We start from the raw sequence: 20,634 nt of genomic DNA, 5'->3' as shown, positions 1-20,634 counted from the left end.
GAGTTTCGTAAAGTCTGGGGAGCTGGGGAGGCACTGCTAAGTGTTCCTGACCCCGAAAGAGCCCGAGTCAGCGCCCCACATTACGGGGTGGCCTGCATTCACACGGGGCTCAGCCACGCGCACAGGAACGTCAGACACAGGGCCCCCGGGGACCTCACGACACAGGAGAGGGGAGCGTGCGTCTCCCCTGCAGGAAGCGGGCTCGGACGGCAGCTGAGTTTGCCGTTTCCAGACCGCATGTTGTGTTCAGTATGACGCCCCTGCTTATCACTACTGGCGAATCCCCTGCAGACTTCGGGTGGGAGTCAGCGGTCCCGGCTCACCTGTTTTTAATCGATTTTCCCTTAGGTCTTCCAGGCGTCTCTGAAGTTGTTGAAGATGATCATCACGCAGTATATCCCCAAACACAAGCTGAGTAAGCTCGAAACCGCTCACTGCGTGGAGAGAACCGTTCCCCTCCTGCTCGCGAGAACCGGAGACACTTCCGCCCGCCTGCGGAGCACGGCGTCCAATTTTATTCAGGTATGAGCTTCACCGTAAAATCGGAAACCGTGAGTGATCAACACACACCCCCAGGGGCTCGGCTTCCTTCCCACCTTGCAAGGTTCTGTCTGCTCAGGAGCACCACAGATGATCCTTAGTGACTCCCTGTCACACTTTCCTTAGTCCTAAGGAAGGTAAATTTCGCCTTAAATATGATTAAAATGTGCAGCTTGCTTTTTCTAGTGTTTCTCTTATTCAGTGTAGGCTATTCATATTTTAAATAAGTAAAAATATATGGAAATTAAATCAGAACAGAGAAATGGGGTAAAGAGGTAGCAGTAAACGTGTAACTGTCTTGATCTAAATGTTCTTATTTTTCCAGCAAACACGCCTCCTCTAGCCAGGGCACGGGGAGATGTCGAGATGGAGTTAAATGGCTAAGTTTGGGGCACTTTAGTGAATTCGCCTGGTCTAGGAGGTCTTAAGTTAAGTTAAGGTTCATGTCTGGGCTTCAGAAAGCCTGTGAACCCCTTCGCATGTGGCGCACAGTGCTGCGAGCGGCACGGCTTTCTTGGGAAGAAATCCAAAGCACCCGCGGTCTCAAAGGGCTCGTCCCTCCAGCACGAAGCACCACCGGTCTGGCCTCGCTTCATGGGTGTAAGTCTTCAGGGAGGACGAGCACATAGCACCGCTTGGGGTGCTCGTGGGACACGGCATGGCTTTGTCTCATCACTTTTGAGCCACATGAATCTCTGAGACGTCGGTGGGGCTGAGGGTCACCTGCGTGAGCGTCCATCCTTGTCCTGCACCGGCCTCCCCTCGGCCGACTCCGAGGCCCCGTGTCCGCGGCGGCGCCTGCCTGCCTGCCTGCCCCACGGGGAGTTTACCGCTCGCACTGCTCTGAGGGACGCTCTCCCCCCTCCCCTCTCACTGTGTTTCAGAGCTGCTCTCGGGCTCCGAGAGAGAGCTCACTGTGCCGCCAGGCAGGAGGGCACCACGGCCGGTGTGGCCTGCAGCCCCGTTGAAGCGGACTGCTTCCTGTGCCACAGCTTATTTTATCCACGTTTCATCATGTTTCCAGTCTTCTTCTTTAACATTTTAGCAGTTTTTTCTTTTCCTGTGTCTGGGTAGTTAAATGATAAAGGACTTAATCATAGAAAGAGACATGTTTCATGTTTGGAGACGTGAAGATTGGGCTGGTACCTGCGCCCCTCACCCACCCCCAGCGCTCCTGGCAGCCCGAGCGGCGGCCCCCTCGGACTCGGGCCCGCGTTCCCTGACCGCCAGGATGGCGGTTCTCACGGCAGAGCTGACTTCTCTCAGGGCTTTAGAAATCAGAAACTCTTCTTCTTGAGGTTGGGAAAATCCTGAGAAGAGAGACCTTAAGTTTTCAATCACGTTTTGTATGAAGCTTTCATTCATCTCCAGGTCATGCAGGTTTTTGTTTCTAGTTGTTATTATGTCTTAAATAGAAACAGGAGCTTAGAAATCAATGGCTTTATTGCCATTTGTCACTGTCCCTTCTTAGTCCCTGTCGTTTCCTTCCTTGTTTACTTTGAGCGCATACTGAATTGCACTGAGTTGCCTCAGCTTCTTCCAGTGAAAGTGAACAAATTCTGTTGGTTTTGTAGGAAATGGCCCTGTGTAAGGAGGTCAGGTCTCTCCAGATTATCCCAGCTTACTTGGTCCAGCCGTTAAAAGCCGGCTCTTCAGCGCACCTGGCGATCAGTCAGATGGCCCTGCTGGCCCGGCTGCTGAGGGACCTGGGCACAGAGGGCGCGGGCTTCACCGTGGACAGCGTGATGAAGGTGAGCACCCCGAGCCGGGGCCTGGCCAGGCGGGCGGGTGACCTCAGGGACACGCCGGTTCCTCTGAGGGCGCTGGGGTCCCCCCACTGCTGGCGCTGCACACATTGGGGCGGAGTGCGTGCCGAGCCCTGTCCCAACGGGAGCAGGTTGTGCAGCTCAGACAGCGCGTCACAGCGCATGTCGGGTCTGCAGGAGGAGACGCAGATTTTGTGCTTTGATGACTAACGGGCCTCAGAAGGTGTAGGGGAGAGATTTCCTGTCAAATCAGAGGTCCCCTAGTCCCGACTCCAGACGTTGCCAGCATAGCTCTGAGCGTGCGGCCCCGGGCCACGCGGATGAGAGGGTCCCGCCATGTCAGTTCCCGCCGGCCCTGCGTCAGCCCCGCGCCCGTTCCCGCCAGTGGCCGGGGAGGAGGCAGCTGTGCAGCTGTTCCACGCGTCCACGGACTCAGAGCCCGGACTTGGACCTGGCATGACTCAGGTGGCAGGAGCACACGGGGCCTGTTAGTACTGGCCTGTTTCACTCATAGACACTGGGATAAATAAGCCTCCAGAAGCACCTTCTCCACTCGGCTTCCGGGGCCCCAGGCCTGTCTCCTGCAGCGCCAGCCTCGCCGTCTCAGCCCCTCGGTGGCTCCGCTCCACTTCCCAGCTCCAGTGCGAGCATCTGGGCCCTGGCTGCTCTTTTCTGTACACGCGTCTCCGTCCACGCCACACCGCCGCTTTACGAGGGCTCCCGACCTGCGGCCTTGGCCTATCCCCTCCCTGAGCGGCTGGGACTCCTCTCCTGCTGCCCGCTCAGCGGACTCCGGCCCCTCCATCTGGCCGCAGGAGGTTTGCACAGGACACAGACGTTGGGGTCCACTCCATCCCCTCCCTTTGTCTCAGACCTCCATCAACAAGTGCCGTGGCTCTTCCTTAATATGTTTCCAGAACCTGACCAGCCACCACTGTCTCTCTTCCTGCTGGTTGTCACAGACTCCCCGGTGGCTTCCACATCCCTCTGGGCCCGCAGTCCGTTCCCAGCCAGCTCTCGGAGAGCGCCTGTTAACATGAGGTCGAGCTGCACGCTCCCTGCTTGGATCCCTGGTGCCTCCCGCCTCGATCACTCTGGCCGCAGACTTCCAGTTCTCTCTGGAGCTGGACTTGTTCTGCTGTGAAACCGCCAAAGGCGGCCAGTCCTCCCCAGATATACCAGTCCCCTGATTATGCCCTTTCACCTGTCTCACCACTAGAGCAGTAGCCCCGGCCCACCTTCTCTGTGTGACCCGGTGTCAGCTGTTTGCCCTGTGTGACATGGATTGCCGTCTCCCCGACCTCCACGTTCGGTTTTCCGGTTCCCCACCAGAGACCAGAGCCCGCCCGTGTTCACAGCCCACGTCAGGGTCCCGACAGGAGCCTCGGCTCCAGTCATCTGAGCCGCAGTGACAGACACGAGCCCTTCGGTGGCAGCTCAGCCTTGTCGCGGCCAGAGCCGTCAGCTGCTCTGCTCTGCGCGGGCCTTCAGGGACTCAGCCTCCCCCACGTGTGATGTCGCAGCTCCCTACGTGACCGCCCAGGTCCCTGAGGAGAGGAAAGTGAGTGGGGGTTTCCGTGGGCCAAGCCATTCCCGCCACATCTCTGTTGACCGTGGCAGCCCTCCTCACCGCAGGGGCTGGACTGTGGGGCACATGGCCCTGTGCTGGTCCACTTGAGTGCAGCGCCATGCAACCAGACAGAGGGAAAAGGAGATGAATCAAAGTGGGAGGGGGGTGAGGGTTTGACAGCAGGAACAAAGCACCCGCTGTAGCTGACAGATTGGGCTCCGAGCACACTCGAGGGGGCCAGCTCAGAGCAGAGCAGGGACCAGCCCTCCCCTTAATGAGAGGAGGTCAGCTCTAAGCCACGAGTGGACGGTGGGGGCTTCAGAGGCGAGAAGGAAGTAGGGGACACTGCCCTGGGCGTCTGAGAAGGGAAAAGGCCCAGGAAACATCACAGGTCAGTTCACCACACGACGCCAGGACCCCTAGGGCGGCTGCGGCTGCGAGTCCAGCGTGAAACCTGCCAGCACGACCCCCGGCTCTGCAGTCATGCTCTGCTTTGCTGGTGATCACAGGGAAGGAGGGAGGGCCCAGACTTGAGGATGGGCATGCGTGCCGTGCCGGAGGGACTCAGTGATAGGCGTGCGGGGAGGAGGGGCTGCAGACTAGCGAGCTGGAAAGGGAGGTGTGATCATCGGAGGAGAGGGCGTGGATCCTTAGATTGGAGCCCCTGGAGGTGGGCAGTGGTTAGGGTGACAGGGACCGGGGTAGGAGCTGAGTGCATGTGGCAGGTGATGACGTGGGCAGTGAGGAAGCCAGTGTGTGAGGCTGACCCAGGGAGGACCCCCCAGGTCGTGGATTTACCGCGAGAGGAACTGGCGGTGCGTTGATAGGTCCACGTGACACCAAAGTACTTGAAGCAGGAAGAATGAATGAAATGAATCTTGTCCGTGTGCAGATCTCAAAAAAAGAAGGCTGAGTAAGAGGCCGTGTCAGGACCACAGCACAGTGGGCCATCTGTCGCGTAGAACAGAACATCTGCGTGCGTGCACGCACCCTGCACACACCCATGTGCACGCGTGGCAGCCAGTGAGGACATCTGGAGGGTGCAGGCCCCCGGCCTCGGAGATCGCGGCCCCCGAGGAGGAGGAGACAACGGGCCGGGGGGACCGCAGGGCCCCGCACAGGCGTCTGTGCTCTGACTTTTAGACAGGTCTGAAGCAAACGCGGCAAACTGGTGACGCCGGGTGCTGTGGGTGGTGGAGAGTGACGTCTGTTGATTCCCGCTCCTCTGTGGCTGAAACGTTGGGTAGCATTTAATATGAAGTTTGTGGGAGGACATAGCTTTGAAAGTGGTAGTTAATGCTTGAAGCAGAAAAAAAGCAAGACTCTGAGCTGTGCCTACAACACGAACTCACCTGCGCATGTAAAGAAAGAAGGTGGGAAGAACTGTATCTTTATGGCTGCAACTCTGTGGGCGTCGCTTTATTTTTCAAATGTTGATCATGTACCCTTGTTTCTTTCATGCTGGAAAAATAAACGCGGCCATCATAAGGGTCATTGACAACAAGGGCCCCCCCACCCTTACGCTCAGTTTTCAGCACGTGCCCTGGAGCACAGAGTCCCCGAGGTCCGCGAGGCGGCGGTGCGTCTGATCCTGGGCCTGTACGCGCAGCACCGGGCCGCGGTTCTGGAGCACCTGCCCCCGGCTGACAGCGCCACCCGCAAGAACGTTCTCTATAAAACCATTTTTGAGGGATTTGCGAAAATCGATGGCCGACCCACAGATGCGGAAATTAGGGTAAGTTCACCTTCACAGAGTTTGCTCTGATCCCACACGTAAGAAGTGACTTGTGCATGAGGGAACCGACCCGACGGGAGGCGCCGCGTGTCCGGGAACACACCCCCCGCAGCGCTCACGCCGGCGCCCACTTCTGCCTGCAAGCAGGCGCGCTGTGGCCGCGGGGGCACCTGCGGGTGCGGCAACAGCGAGCGTCTGTGAGAGAGGCCTTTCTGACGTTCGCCTCAGTGACAATAACAGTGTGTGAGAAACATGACTGACGTGCTGCGACTTGTCTCTCGACTCCTAAGACCACCCTGGAAATAAATCAGCTCTAACAGAAAAATAATTCTGTACCAGGCGCAGAAGAGAGTGGCCACAGAAGAAGCGGAAAAACGGAAGGAGGAGGAGATGACAGCCCTGCAGGGCCAGGCGGCGGCGCCGAGGGAGCTGCAGGCCCGGGCCCGGGCCCGGGCTCTGCAGGTGCCCCGCGTGTCGGTGTGCTCTCCGTGGGCGCACGAGGGCTGTCTTCACTCTCTCTTGCTTGTTGAATTAGTTTGGGGGTGAATACAGGGAATCCTGTAGTAACTCATCTGCATGCCCCTCATCCCCTGGGGTCTGGGGGGTGAGGGGAGTGGCCGTCACTGCTGAGAGAGGGACTTGGGGACTGGAGGGCAGGAGCCCGGGGCGCTGGGTGCAGGGCATGGGCAGGTTTCCTCCCGGAAGCTCCCCGCCCCCTTCAGAGGCCAAGGAGAAAGGAAGCTTGAACACGAGGGCCTGACTTCCCTGCAGTGAAAAGCAGGCTTTGGACAAACGTTCCCCCTCCGGAACCCCTTAGTCCTAGTCCGTGGGGGGTCCGATGGTGTGTGCTCGAGTGCACACGTGTCCCTGCTCAGCTTCCCTGCTTCTAGGGTAGACTGGCCTCATCACACTGACTTCTGTGACTCAGCTCCTTAAGTTGACAGTAAGGAGGGGGCAGAAGCTCGGTCGTGCACGAGCGAGTCGGGCCGCCACACTGAGCGGTGTCCGAGGCAGGCTCGTGGGAAGGGCTCTGACCACCACTTGTTAGAAAGGAGTGAATGGATAAGAGCGGAGAAAAGAGAAATGTGCTGAGTACATGCTGAAGTGACAGTGACGTTTCCACTGAACACTGCGGGTCAGTGACTTTAAAGGAGTGGGAACGGAAGATGGGAGGCAAGGGGCCCATGGGCTGCGTGGGGACAGTGTCCAACGCCCACTGGACCCGTGTCCCAGCGGGTTCTCGCCTCAGGTGGGTGATTCTCCTTCCCCTTACGTACAAGTGGGGGAACTGAGTAGAGCACCCAGCAGGTGGTTCAGCCGGACCGTCAGGCTCAGCCCCAGAGCCTTCTGTCCTTGGCGAGCGCCGGGGACAGTGGAGACCACTCGCCAGGATGACTTAGAAAGCCGTCGAGGGTCTTGAACTAATCACCTTCCAGAGGCAGTAACGGTTTCCTGGCCCTGGGGTTTGGGGCGGAGGAGGGCTTGGGAAGCGGAGGCTGGGTGAAGTGCCTGGACGCGGCGTGTGTTCCGAAGTGGACCCTGTGGGGTTGGGAGGGTCCGGACAGGCTAGCCCAGGAGAGGGAGGGAGACGTCCCAATCTCCCCAAGTTTCAGCCTGAGTAGCTGGGCCACTGAAGGGGCCGTGACCCCCAGAGCAGGCTGTGAGGGGGCGCGGAGGGACGCGGGAGGGTAGTCTGGTTAAGTGGAGTTTAGGTGACATTCCACACCCAAGTACGTGCTGGGTGGCACTGAGGGCTGGGGTGACAGCTGAGACGTCTGTGTCATCGGCGCAGAGATGGGTGTCAACCGAGGAACTGGGTGAGAGCTCCGGCAGGGTCTGTACAGACAGGCGGGGGGTGGGGGTGGGGGACTGAGTACAGGGTGCACCAGGGGAGGGGGCTGCACCCTGGAGCCCAGCTAAGGGACCAGAGGAGAGGCGAGGAGGGGTCATGGCTGCTGGGAGCCCATGGAGATGTCCCATGGGCGGGTGACCTGGAGGAGGCGTACGTGGCCTTGCAGAGCATTTCCGTGGAGTCGGGAGACCAGAGCCCCGAGGGGGGGGCCAGGGGAGAGCAGGACGGAGGGGGCGGCAGACGTTTGACATGGACGACTCTTTCAAAGGGCTGTGTCGTTTCCTGGTATAAATTCTCCAGCAAAACCTAAGGACGTGGATCGTGGAGAGACCCGCTCACCGCGGCGCACTGTCCCTGACCTCTCTGTTCTTGTGTCTTAGGAGAAAGAAAGCGAAGCTGCCAAGGCGCAGGATCCGGGTACGTGGCGTGCACGCCAGGGGCCTTCGGGTGGAAACCACTTTCATTCGTTCAGCAGACGGGTGCGGGAGGCCGGCCGCGCTCGGCCGCTGCAGGGCTGCGTGTCAAACGCGCTGCCTGCGCTGCCCGGCGTCCCTTTATACCTCACATCAGCCTGCTTAGTGAAGCTTGGAAAATCGTTTTCTACAAAAAGTTATTTAAATTGCCTTCTTCATTTCTCCAGACACTCCAGGAGGGAAAGCGGCCCCACCTAGCGCTCCAGAAATCCCAGACAGTCGCTGCCTCGATAAGTGAGTACAGGTCTTTGCTCCGTCACGGAACAGTCAGAGGGCTAAGCGGGAGGATGCTGTCGGGTCAGCGCGCCCCCGCGTGCGTGAGGCCCCTGTGCCCGCTGGGCTCCCCCCGCCGTCAGCCCTGAAGCTGGGGCAGCTGCCCTCTGACCCGGCGGCTGGAATCAGCAAGCGAGTGAGCTCCACTCAGAGGAGGCGTCTCGCCTCCCGAGAGCCGCCCCCGGGGCCACCAGACACCCACGCGGGGCCCCTCCAGCTGCGGGGACAGGGCACCAAGCTCCTGGTGACGGCGAGGCCGGCTGCGCCTCAGCTCTGGCCTTCCCGTCCTGTTTCAGTTTGTGTATTTTCTGCGGGGAGAGGAGTGAATCCTTCACAGAAGAAGGCCTGGATCTCCATTACTGGAAGCACTGCCTCATGCTGACGCGATGTGACCACTGCAGACAGGTCAGGCGCCGGGCACGGCCGGCCCGACCCAGGTGTGAGGCCGGACGCACGGGTCCCCAAAGGCCGGATCAGCAGCGTCCCAGGCCTTAGTATTTGCAGAGGAAAAGCTGTGGGGAGAGCAGCTGAACGTCTGTCGCCCCATTTGGTTCTGGGTTGATTTTTCTGACTTTTTCTTAAGGTGTGAGACACACGTGTAAGTGTGTACAGGTCACAGGTGCTGAGCTCCTGAACCGTCACTGGACAAACACAGCAGTTGACAGCCACCAGGCCAGGACCCCAGGGCCCCCTCCAGAGCCCTCTCTGTCTGGTTTCTGTGTCTCGCTTCTTGAGCTTTCTGTCAGCACGCTTCCTGTCACCCGACGTGTGCGGTGCTTTGCTTTGTCTCATCCGCCGTCTGAATCCAGGGTTTCCATCCTCCTTCCTGTTTGTGGGACTCGGGTTGTGTCCACATCGAGGCCACTATGAGCAGTGTCGCTGCAGACCTTCTGGGGTGGGTCTGCGGCACGCGTCTGATGGCACTTTGCTGGGCACCGCCAACTCGTGGGAGCGCTGGCTGTGCCCGCGTCCCCCAGCCTCGTGCCAGCAGTGCCCCGCGCGCCGCGGCCAGCTGGAGGGCTGCTCCCGCGCGTCTCCTGAGCAGCGAGGTGGCCTGGTGCCCACGGCCTCTCTGCCCTCCTGTGGGAAGCCCTGCTGGGCTCCCGCCCGTTGGGGGATTGGGCGGCAGCCTCGGTCTCACTGACACGTGGTCGCTCTCAGCACGGGGGACATGCATGCCGAGCTGCCGGTGCGCCGTGTGCCCCCGCGTCAGGGCTTCCTTCTGACGTCAGGAGCTTTGCATTTTAACCTCATCCACCTAGTCAGTCTGCTTTGTGCTTCGTGCTCGCGTGTCCTGTTGAAGAAGTCTCTCCCCCGCAGCTTTTGTCTTTCCTGGGAGGCAGCCGGCCCCCTTTTGATAGCAGAGGGAACTGGGAGGGACTCCCCTTCTCCCCACTCCTGGGGGCTCAGGCTTGCAGAGCAGAGTGTTGATGGGCAGCCCCCCCCCGCCCCCACAGCAGCTACTCCCTGGCTGGCAGTGTAGACGCCCGGCCCCGCGTAGCCCTCCGGCAGCATGTGTCTTTGGCGGGGAACTCAGCTCTCAGGCGTGTACGAACCGCCCCCAGCAAAGCTGTCAAGAGTAGCGAGAGGCTCTCCCAGCATCTTGCTGCACTCCTGTCTCTGTGATGTGCCCAGAAACGGCAGGGAGCCGGGATGGGACCCCATGGCCACACTCCAGGCCCCTAGGATGGTCGTCAGTAAAACCGTAGCTCCTCACCCCCACCCGCCCCAGCAGTGGCCTTTATATGTGGCTGAGGTGGCGTGACATGCAGGATGTGGGGTCTTTAGCAAAGTGCAGCGAGGACCACAGCAGGAACAGGTGTGCACGCGTCCCTTCCCTCATGGTGCTCGTGGGCTGGGGACCCAGGGCAGGGCTGTCACGCTCTCAGCACCGCCTCGTCCCTCCGGGCCCAGGTGGTGGAGATATGCAGCCTGACGGAGCACTTGCTGATGGAGTGTGACAAGAAGGCCAGCTTCGGGAAGTGTCACCGCTGCAGTGAGGCTGTTGTGAAGGAAGAGCTGCCCAGACACATCAAAGCCAAAGACTGCAACCGTGAGTCCGGCCCCTGAGCCCCCCGGGCGTCTGTGCCAGCAGGGTCAGGGGGCTCAGATCTAGTGTCCGCGGGGCTGCAGGGGTGCATCCGCCACCCCCGGCCCCGGCCCCGGCCCACAGGAGTAACCAGGTCTCGTCTTCCTGAACTCGTTTCAGCTGCCAAACCGGAGAAGCTAGCAAACCGGTGTCCTCTGTGCCACGAGAATTTCACCCCTGGAGAAGAGGTGCGGGGCCTGTTTGGGGGCGGACCCGGCCCGGGGGCGACCACGAGGATGGCAGGCGCTCGGGGAGTGGACGGGCTCTGCCCCCACCTCGCCAGGCTCTCTGGCCGGGACAGCTCTAGTGTCTCTCAGAGGCGCCCCACCTCCTTGGGGTAGAAGCATGAGTGGTTTGGTTTTCCCGGGCCTGGCCTTCATCTCCGAGCCGGGGCCTCACTGGCATCTTGGCCAGATTCCATAACACTCTGGCCCCTCTTGACAGCTAAAGCCGAGCCGAGGCCAGTCTGGAAACTCCACCTTGTGTCTGGTCCCCGGTGCTCCCCGCCCCAGCCTGACATCGCGGGGTCTCCCTCTCCCACCTCTGCCTTCATGTGCCCGTCCTCGGCATCAGGGGCGATGGCTGTTCCGGCTCACATGTCAGCGGCGCCCTGCTCTGTGTGCCCGCAGGGGACGCCGAGCCCCATGGGGCCCGTAGTGGCTCAGCCCCCGGGCCCTGCCTCCGCCGCCCACCTGCCGCATCTGGCCTCTGCTCTCTGGTCCCAGCCCAGCAGGTGGCTTTCTCCTGACACAGACTCGTGCCCAACGTGGGGCCGGGCACCCATCCCTCCAGCCCTCCCGCTGTCCTGGCTCATCGTCTCTGCCCCTTCTCAGATAATGTCAAGTACCCAACAGAGAAGCAGGGGACCCACACATCCCCACCCTCCACGTGTAGCTGTCTGCTCACTGCCAGCCTGGCCTCACGTGGGGCCCTGGTCACCTGCTCCCCAGACAGCGTGTCCTGTTACCTCACGCCCTGGAAGGACTTGTCCCGTAGCCGCAGCGGCATCCGCCCAGCTCCCCAGACAGTGCCCCCCAGGCCAGGGACCCCACAATGCTGATCTGTTCAGCGGCACCTGGATGAGGCCCCAGGGGGTGGCTGATGGCTCTCTCAGTGGCTTCCTTCCCACAGGGAGGGAGGTGTCTGTCCCGTGGGGGCTCCTTGTTGGATCTAGAGGCTGGGTCAGATACAGGGCTGAGTTACCAGTTTCCCCTGTGGTCACTTCATGGATGGCCATGGGTCCTTCCCCGAGGAGGCAGGGACGTGTGACTCTCGAGGCTGGATCGTGACCTCATCGGGGCTGCAGGGTCCAAACGCCCCAGCACTGCCCCACCGCCTTCATCGGTGGCTAGAATGTTTCTCTGAGCAGAAAGCTGTCTCCTCTGCCCTTGGGTCCCCAGGCCAGGCTGTGTGGGGGGAGCACACGGGGGCCGTCCAGTTCTCTCCCACTGTTTACGGGTTTTCAGACTCACAAGCTGGGTCCCCGGTATCTTCCAGTGGGAGTGTACTTGCTCGGGTCTTAGTATCGGCATGAAATCACGGATTCAAGCTCTGGACGTGTTCAGTCATCGCAGTCACCTGCTTAGTGATGGTGGATTATCCACCTCAGGCCGGTGTCGCCCCTTCAGAAGGGCCCCCGGCATAGCTGATGGCCCCGGCGGACCTGAGCTTCCCGTTTTCTGGTGTGAACGGGGGCCCGGCCGAGCCTGCCATCCCTGCGCCTGGCCTGGGACCAGCCCCTTCTTCACGGGGGCCTGGATCCCAGCTCCCTCCAGGGAGGTGACATTCCAGGCCCCCCGGGTGCTCCTTGTTCCGGGGTCATCGCCGTTCTAGGGCTCTCTCTCGGTGGTCGGAGCCGGGGAAGCGTGGAGAGGAACACCTCCAAGACCCTACCGACACTTCCAGTTCAGAGTCGGAGCTGCACGGGTCTCCGCCCCGTCCATGTCACATCTGTGTCTTCCCCCGAGAAGTTAGAGTCGGAGTCTCAGGCATGGCTGACCTCCTGGGACGGTCTCAGGACGGCAGCGCTGGCGCTGCCCGCCGGGACAGCCACGGGACATAAGTTTTCCCCGCCCCTTGTCCTTCCCGGGCACCCCGCTGGGACGTGGCCCCGGGCCCTTCAGCAGTCCCCGGAGTCACTCTGCTCGGTCTGGCGCCAACCGCGGGCCCTTTCAGCTTCGTTGTTTCATTTTACGGTCAAGTTTTAGGGGGTTTTAAAAATCAAGTTCTATAATTATTTAAAATATTTACATGGTTCCCGAGCCTATAAAATGAGGCGCCTTCAGAGAAGGCCCCACAGAAGCTGCGGCCCCGCCCGGCGCACCGCCCTCCTCGCGCAGGACGGGCTTCAGACTGTTCGGCCTTTTTTAGAGAAGAATGTGAGCAGCCCTCACGCCTCCTCCGCCCGGGCTGGGCCCCTGCAGCGACTGCCACCCTCGCGCTCTTCTGTCACGCACGGCCAGCCCCCACCCCCCCGGAGACCCAGTGTGTCCCCTTGCTGAGCCGTGCAGACGGTGGCCGCCTCCCCGTCCCCGCCTCCCGCCCCCAGCGTCCGCCTCGACAGGGCGGCGTCTGGCCCCCAGCAAACAGCCACGAGGCGCTGGCACTGGCGCTGCTCTCCATCCCTCTGCGTTCTCCGTGTCTCTTAGCAAAGCACCACACACTCGCTGGGTGGCGGAAACATCCGTCTGCTCGCTCAGTTTCTGAGTCGAGAGTCCAGGCACAGCCTGACCGGGCCCTCTGCTCAGGGTCTCACCGGGCAGCACTGGGTGTCGGCCGGGCTGCGTCCCCGTCCGAGGGCTGGACCGGGGAAGGAGCCACTTCCCAGCTCCTCCCGGCATTGCCAGAGCTCTCTTCATCACTGTAGGACCACGGTCTGTCTCCTTGCTGGCTGTGCAGCAGAGCCACCCTCAACACCCCTGAACCTGCGCCCCGGCCTGTGTGCCCCTGAACCGCCGTCACACACCTGCGCACCTCGGCGGAGCAGTCCTAGCCTGCTGTGCCCAGTGGCAGTGAGGTCCAGGGGATGTGAAACAGGCCAGCCGTCTTGCGAGACTGGGTGCTTCCCAGGCGCACCTGCCCGGAGGTCTTGGAGATGGGGAGCAGGCAGACCCAGGACTCACACAGAGCTTGGCGCTACTCCCGCAGCTGCGGCGCGTAGCTCCCTCTGGCTTCACTGTCTTGGTGGCCCTGCTGGTGGCCTGATGGCTGCCCCATGTGCCTCTCTCATTTCAGGCATGGAAGGCGCACCTGATGGGCCCTGCCGGCTGCACAATGAACCTGCGCCGGACACACGTGCTGCACAAGGCCCCCGTGCCGCCGCCAGGTAAGACGGCCTGCCCCCACGCCACTGGGCCCTTGCATGTCACCAAGCCTGTCCCCGCCCCAGCTCTTGCCGAAGGCCCTTTGTTGTGACCGTGCTTTTCCCCAGGCTCTGTGGTGGCGTTCACGGAGCTAACAAACCAAACGGTGGGCCTCCCAGGGGCGCACACCCTGGTTCTCCGTGTCCTTCCACATGGCCAGCTTGAGTGTTCAAAGACACGAGGCTCAGTAGCAGGCCCACGGGTGACAGCACCGCCTGACCTCGAGGTCCCCACTGCAGCTGCTCTATGTCGGGTTGGGACGCCTTCCAGGAAAATGAGTTTTCATTGCAAAGTTATTCTTGACCTGGAAGATGGGGGGCGCACAGCTGTGCCTCGGGAGTGCGGTCAGCGGGAGAACAGGGGACAGGTCTTGTGCTCTGCGGGTGCCGGTCCCCGCGGCCCCTCAGGAGGAGCGCCCGGCGCGTCAGCGAGCCCCGCTCACCTCAGGAGCTAAGTGTCTGAAGCTGATCATTAGGAAACAGGCATTTCTATTTTCCTTTCCCACCTCAGGCTTCTCCTCTGGGCTCTCTTCCTCCTCTTCTGAGTCCCACGTGCAACTTACTGTGTGGCCAGCACGGCCCCCCCAACAGGGGCCTGCCCGGCCGGTTCCCTGGGAGCTGACTGACCGCCGGGTGCGGTGCTGACCCCGTGGGTTCCGGCCGAGCCCAGTGGGAGCGTCACACCCCTGGTGCCCCCCCACCCGCCTAGTGTCAGTGGCGCCAGACCACTCGGACTGTGGCTGACCCCCATCCGTCTCCCCCTGACACAGTGCCCGTGCTCTCTCCATGTGTCCACTGCAGGGAAAGGCCCAGCCACGAGCACCATAGGGACCTCAGTGTCAAAGGTCGGCAGCAAGATCCCGACACCCAGGGGGGGCCTGAGGAGAGGCTTGGGCAGGACATTCACAAAGCGGTGACACCGTGGGCACTGAGCCACCTCCCGACCTGACCACACCCCGTCTCCTGAAGGCCACCTCTGGGTGTGGCGACCCCTGCACTCCACCCCTGCTGCCCTGGGCTCCTGCCTCACTGTGGGCGCCCGTGTGGAGCCGAGCCAAGAGCCCGCGTCCAGAGTCCGGCCCTGCCCTCACTGTCGCTCTGGCCATCAGGTTTCCACCGTTCTCGGGTCTCAGGCCCAGTGTCAGTGCCAGAGCGACACTCTGTTAGAATAGGATCCGGAGCCATTGCCCCAGTCGCGCGCTGGACCAGGCGCCACTCAGGCCGGGTGCAGGGGCCTGGTGTGAGCACAGCGCCCCTCCCTCCGCGGCTTGGAGCGGTTCCCATAAAAACCCCGCTGCGCACCCTTCCTATATCGGTCTCTCTCGCCCGTGGTAGCAGGTCCGCAGGGCATCTCCCCCGGGCACCGAGCCCCACAGGGCAGCAGACCCCACGTGGTCCACGGCAGGAGAACTAAGGTCAAGACCGCAGCCCTCAGTACAGCCCCCTCGCTCCCCCTGGCCAGATGCTCATGAGGGTCTCTGCCCACCTGGCCCCACCCCTGCCGGCCCCCTCAGGGATCTGGGGTAACACTGGCGGCTCCACGTCAGGCCCCTCCTGGGGTGCTTCCTAAAGAATATGCAACACCCTGCCACTGACTGCCCTGCGCTCGCCTGGGCGTGTCGGTCACGGCAGACGGAGCAGCCCCAGCACCTGCCCTGTGTGTGACGGTCACGAGGGGGCCTCCCACACGGGCCAGCGGCCCAGCACCTGCTCGCCCGCTGCCCCATCCCGCCCAGATCCGAGCTGGAATTAAACTGCAAGTTCACTTTCCTCGAACACTTTGTATGACACTCTAACACCAAAAACTACTTCAAATGATGAAACCAAACCTCCAAATCCAGCCTCCTAACCAGCTCCTGATCCACCATCCCATCCCGTGGAACTGGTTCAACTTGCTTCACATCCGGGTAGCTGCAGAGAAAAGCCAGCCTGTGTCTGAAACTTGCCGTCCATGCCTGTGGTCCCCAGGGGCCCCCTCCACCGGAGACCGGAGGAAGCTGGCCCTCCCCACCCCACCCCGTGCCCAGAGGTGGGCCTCCCTCCTGAGCGTCACGGGGCTCAGGGACACAAACACGGGGTCGGTGACTCCCAGGCTACACCATTGGCGGATGAGAATCTTTCATTCCCATCCACGTGAAATAACAAAACCCATTTTTTAAAAAATTAATAGCTATTTAAGCAAGGTATTCCCTGGGTATGTTAGTGACCATGAATTTGCACTAATCAATCTCCATTTTTGGTAAACTAGTATCTCTCATATGGTTGACTCAAAACGGTGAGCAAGAATGTGACTGACCAAGAGAATTCCCTTCAAAACTGTACTCAGTTTAAAAGCATGGGGGAGAAGGGAACACTGCACCAGAGCGGAGGACGGACGCCAGAACAGTTACAGAGTGACGCTTCCTGGTCTCAGAAAGGTGCTCCTCGATCCCCTAACCCGTTGCTGAGGCACAGAGAAAACACTTGTTTACATAGAACAATGAGGAAAGGTAGCCAAGAAATTATTCTTTTCTCTTCAGTCAGAACTTCCCAGAAATACATACGGTATGTTTTCTATGTAGTGTAACTTAAAGAAGATAATTGTAAAAATACTAAATTTTTAGTGATTGACAAACAAAATCGAGCACACTTAAAGCAGATTAGCCCTGCTGCTTACAGAAGAACCATGTGTTTACGTTCAGATGATTCCCGGCAGAGATTAGTGTCTATTAAAAGCTTTACAGGGTGCAGTACTATTAAGGAACCAGGAATAAAGGGTGAGAAGTGAAAAAGGACCTGTAAGCTCCCTTGGCCATTCGTGAATAAATATCTAAACTCGGAACAGTAATTAATAACAAATTTCATTCAGGAATTTGTCGTCAATACTTAACACTATTTATTTTTATTATTTATACTTCAAAATATTCTATCAGTCTAACTTAAAAGAACTGTATCTATAAATTTGGCATTAGAATACAAATGTAAATACTCCATGAAAATTTACAGCTTTTTAATGTTTTAACATCATTTTCTATTTGTCTTTATTTCAGGTACCAGAATTATCAAATAAGTAATATATTTTTGCTGTTATTTTAGGGTTTAGGGGTTAATTCATCTGAGCATATTAAAATAATAAAAAGATTACTAAATGTTTTGTCGCTTTTAATTTTAGATCATGATTAAAAAGCAGTTCGTAAATGACACTGACTTCCGTCAACACGCAGGTGCAGCCCAGGCCGGAAGCCTCAGAGAACCGCTGAGATTCGCTGGGCAGAGGGCAGAGGGCGTGAAGTTGCTCTGGGAGAGTTTGGTTCCTAAAATAAGTTACCTGTCAAGACGGGTTTACTGCTGAAGAAGCTGACAGATTTTAAGCTGTCTACAAATTAAACTAGTGACCAGTTTTAGCCTGTGGAATAAAGTGAGAATTTTATAAATGCTCTAACTGTGCCCAGGAGAGGTTCACACATTATAGTCCCTCTGCTCTTTCCCCTTTGAGAGAGGGTACTTCTACCAGCCAACAGAGCTGTTTCGTTCCTCAAATAAGTGAAAATACAGTATGTTCTCTGATTCAGCGTGGTTTCAAGCTTTTACCAGCTTTAAAGATTTTATACTTGTTTCCATTTTGAAATTATCATGCAGTTTTCCCTTTACACAAATACGTATGTTAACGTAGCAGCGTTACAGTTAAACAGCAGGAACCAAGCGCCGCGGCGCCACCGCCTCGCGGCGACGCACCGAGGCTCCCCGTGTGGGCCGCGCAGCGCGCTGCTCGTTTGTGCCGCCGCTTTTCTGCTCTTCGAAACTAGATTCGTTCTTAAGCACAAGGACCTGCCGGGGCGAAGTGCCGCCCGCAGCCCCGCGAGCGCCGCGGCCGGCGTGTCGGCCCCGCGGCAGCGCAGCTCTGGGCAGGCCTGGGCCCCCACCCACCCACCCACCCACCCCGGGCCGCCGCCACCGGCCAGGCCCGCTGCCGGACAGGAGGGCCGCGGTCAGGGCGGGGGCGGCCGCCCGGGCCGCTACCACAGCGCGGCGACCCCGCGGGGCGTCCTGGAGCCCCCAAGGGGCTGCAGGGCGGCTGCTCTCTCCCTCCCCACCCCCCCACCCCCGTCGCAGGCCGGGAAGTCAGGCAGCGCGCAGGGCCTCACCCCCGGAGGGCGGCGCCCGGCCGTGACCCCTGAGCTCGGCAGCCCGCCCCCCGGGGGACAGCGCAGGGGCGGGCGCGGGAGGACAGTGGGCGCAGCGTGGCTCCGCCTGCTTCCTCCTCCGTGGACTGGAGCTCGGGGAGGCGCTGAGGCCCGGCTCCCGCGACGCGTCCTCTGCGCAAGCACAGCCGCCCCACCGTGGACCGTTCCAGCCCAGGCAGCCTCCCTCCCTCGTCTCAGGCGGGGCAGATGCCGGGCCAACGGGGGAGTGAGACTGGAGGCGGGGGGCCCTCCACCTGCCGACGGCTCCCAAATCCCCCCAAGCTTCCTTCCAGCCTCTGGGGTCCCCGGGTGCCTCCTGGGAGGGTGAGTGCGGGCCCCTCCCCGTCGAGACGTCCCTGCGGGGGAAGTGGGGAGTGAGGCTGGACTCCGAGCAGCAGGGTGGGGGTGCCTTGTGGGCACGGCATGACCCCTGTCCTCTCCCCAGGAGTGTCCTACAGTCGCCTCCACACCAGTCACCTCCTCCCTGGGGCCTCCCGGTGTCCTGGGACCAGGCCTGGAGAGGGAGGGGGGCGGTGTCTCGCCGGAAGTGGGGTCGTTGCTGGAACCATCGCTAGGGTTCCAGATGGAGACCTTTCTCTCCCTGAGGGGCGGAAGGAGACAATGCTAGGGGTGCAGGGATCCTGAATCAGATTACCCCGGAGGCGGGGACAGAGGCGGGAGGGCACGCACTGCAGGTGTCCGGGGTCTTGGGCTCCCAGCCTCAACCAGGTGGGGACATGGTCAGGGACATGTCCGAGCAGGGACAGCGATGGGTCCTAGCACTGGGCAGTGGCGCTGGGGTCCATATGCACTGTCCCCAGCGTTGACTTTTGCCATCCTCACGGATTCGCCACACGTGAATGTATCCCTCAGTGACGTAACCTTGAGTCTGACCTAACTTGACGCCTGCGGACGGAATCACACTGCTCGTTTCCTGCTGACTTGCTCATCTCCGCTGTGACCCTGACCCTCATTCATGCTGCTGGGGCCACATCCTCATTCGCTTTCAGAAACGTCGCAGTTTTCTTTTCCATCCGCCTGTCGGTGGACATCAGCTGTTTCCACTGTCGGCTACTGTAAAACTAGCAATCTTCTTAGAGCCCGTCAGGATCGGTACATAACTGTATGAGCCATTGGACAGCGGCCCAGAAATCCACTCCGGAGAAACAGGAGGCAAGAAGATACACAGATCCAGGAACTGAAATCCACAGGTGTTACACACGTGCTACGTTCTCCCAAGAAATCTCTGGGGAGATCCAAGGTTCTTTTGAACGGGGTGCGGCTCAGAAAGGGCAGGTGGAAGAAGTCTCAGCCCAACTCTCGCCGCTCCGGGCACGGCCTCGGGACACTCGCTGCTTGCCCTTTGCAGATGGAACTGGTCACAACAGCAACCAAGACAAACATGCAGCTTTCCTGTGGGGTGATGGGGGGTGATGGGGGCGAAGTCAGGGCAGCACCAAGGTCCTGCTGGAAATAAATATGGTACATTCACAGCTTTCCTATGACCCATCCACTGGTGCCTCCCACGCATGGATGGTCCCGCAGGCATAAGGTTGAGCAAAGGAAACCAGGCACCACGGAGCTGGCCCTGCACACCATACAGGAGGTGCAAAAATCAGCAAAACTAGTCCACGGTGTGGGGGGACAAGGGGTGCGGGGGGACGGGTGAGCACCTGCTTCTGTCACGTGTGTTGGCTGCACGGGTGTTTTCTGTCTGGAGGAAGTTCACAACCACGTGTGCACACTCTTCTGGATGTGTACTGCCCTTCAATACAAGTTTGGAAATTTCAAAACAAAACAACTGGAAACCCTGCTGGGGTGAGGAGTTTATGAAAACAGGCAGAGAGAACAAGGGAGCTGATCTAAGCGTTCATTCCTCCAACCCTTCTCCTCCTAACACCTCTGGGGAGTGGATCCCAACATGGGAAGACTGTCTGACCCAAGCAGTTTCTCAACCTCGCCTACCCAGCAGGAACACCGGGGAGGCGGGGGGGGTGCTGCTAAAAATCCCACACCCAGACTATCAGGCCAAGTCTCCAGACAAGGGACTGGGCATCAGTCACTTGTAATTTCCTGGAGACTCCAATACACAAACTACTAATCTGGAAAAGAAAAAAAATTTTTTTTTGCACTGGATGCTTGTTAAAAACAGCAAGGAAGACTTAACCTAAGACTTGCAATAGGGGAGCATGAACTCAACTCGGAATACATATGTGAACAAAAAGTACTGCAAACCATCTCAGTAGACAAAGCCATCAAGTCATCAGCCGCTGCCACCCCCCCCCCCCCCAGTGGAGACCAGCCTGCAGCCGGGCCTCTGCAGCCACTCACAGTGGTGCCCTCGGAGGGGACTCAGAATAAGAAAGGACAGGATACTGGCCATAGATAGCTAGGTGCTTGTCAAAGGAATGAATTCAACGAGCCCATATGTTTGCTTCCTCCCATACATAGAAAAGCACTAAATTCTTTAACTTGAGATACCTGGCTTTCTTTAGATAACAAGCAATCTTTTACTGTTCCATCTACCTGGTGTTTGTTGTAAAGCTCCTATATATCCTGGTCCTCCCCTACCTCTTCAGAGCAGCCCCTCAGAGCCACCTGAGGGGCTGTCATCCCGGCTCGAGTCCTCCCGCCAAATAAAACATAACTCTCAACTTTTAGGCTGTGCATTTATTTCAGTCGACAGAGGTTTACGGCCACAGGGCAGATGGGGCCAGTGGATGGAAAATCACTGAAAGGTACCTGGTTAGGTTTTCAAGGGTAGCGGAATACGCCACCCCGAAATGTGCCTAAGAGTTCAGATCACACCACC

The 20,634-nt window shown here is 59.4% G+C and overlaps 1 protein-coding gene across 8 annotated transcripts in view; it reads left to right on the top strand.

Annotated features, from left to right (window-relative positions):
* Positions 1-16,782, top strand: part of CEP104 (centrosomal protein 104) — a 34,433-nt gene extending 17,651 nt beyond the window's left edge. For 6 of the 8 annotated variants that reach the window (XM_032495025.1, XM_032495019.1, XM_032495026.1 and 3 more), the window contains 11 exons: positions 349-522; positions 2,115-2,291; positions 5,405-5,611; positions 5,951-6,073; positions 7,844-7,880; positions 8,104-8,170; positions 8,506-8,614; positions 10,124-10,262; positions 10,419-10,486; positions 13,533-13,623; positions 14,171-14,454. In XM_032495025.1, the coding sequence (XP_032350916.1) occupies positions 349-522; positions 2,115-2,291; positions 5,405-5,611; positions 5,951-6,073; positions 7,844-7,880; positions 8,104-8,170; positions 8,506-8,614; positions 10,124-10,262; positions 10,419-10,486; positions 13,533-13,623; positions 14,171-14,304 (1,326 nt within the window). In that variant the 3' untranslated portion in view covers positions 14,305-14,454. The other 2 variants (XM_032495020.1, XM_032495027.1) reach the window with 2 other exon arrangements.
* The last annotated feature ends 3,852 nt before the right edge of the window (positions 16,783-20,634 follow it).

The sequence above is a fragment of the Camelus ferus genome, chromosome 13, assembly GCF_009834535.1.
Source record: "Camelus ferus isolate YT-003-E chromosome 13, BCGSAC_Cfer_1.0, whole genome shotgun sequence".
NCBI lineage: Eukaryota > Metazoa > Chordata > Mammalia > Artiodactyla > Camelidae > Camelus > Camelus ferus.
This window is presented reverse-complemented; position numbering and strand designations above follow the sequence as displayed.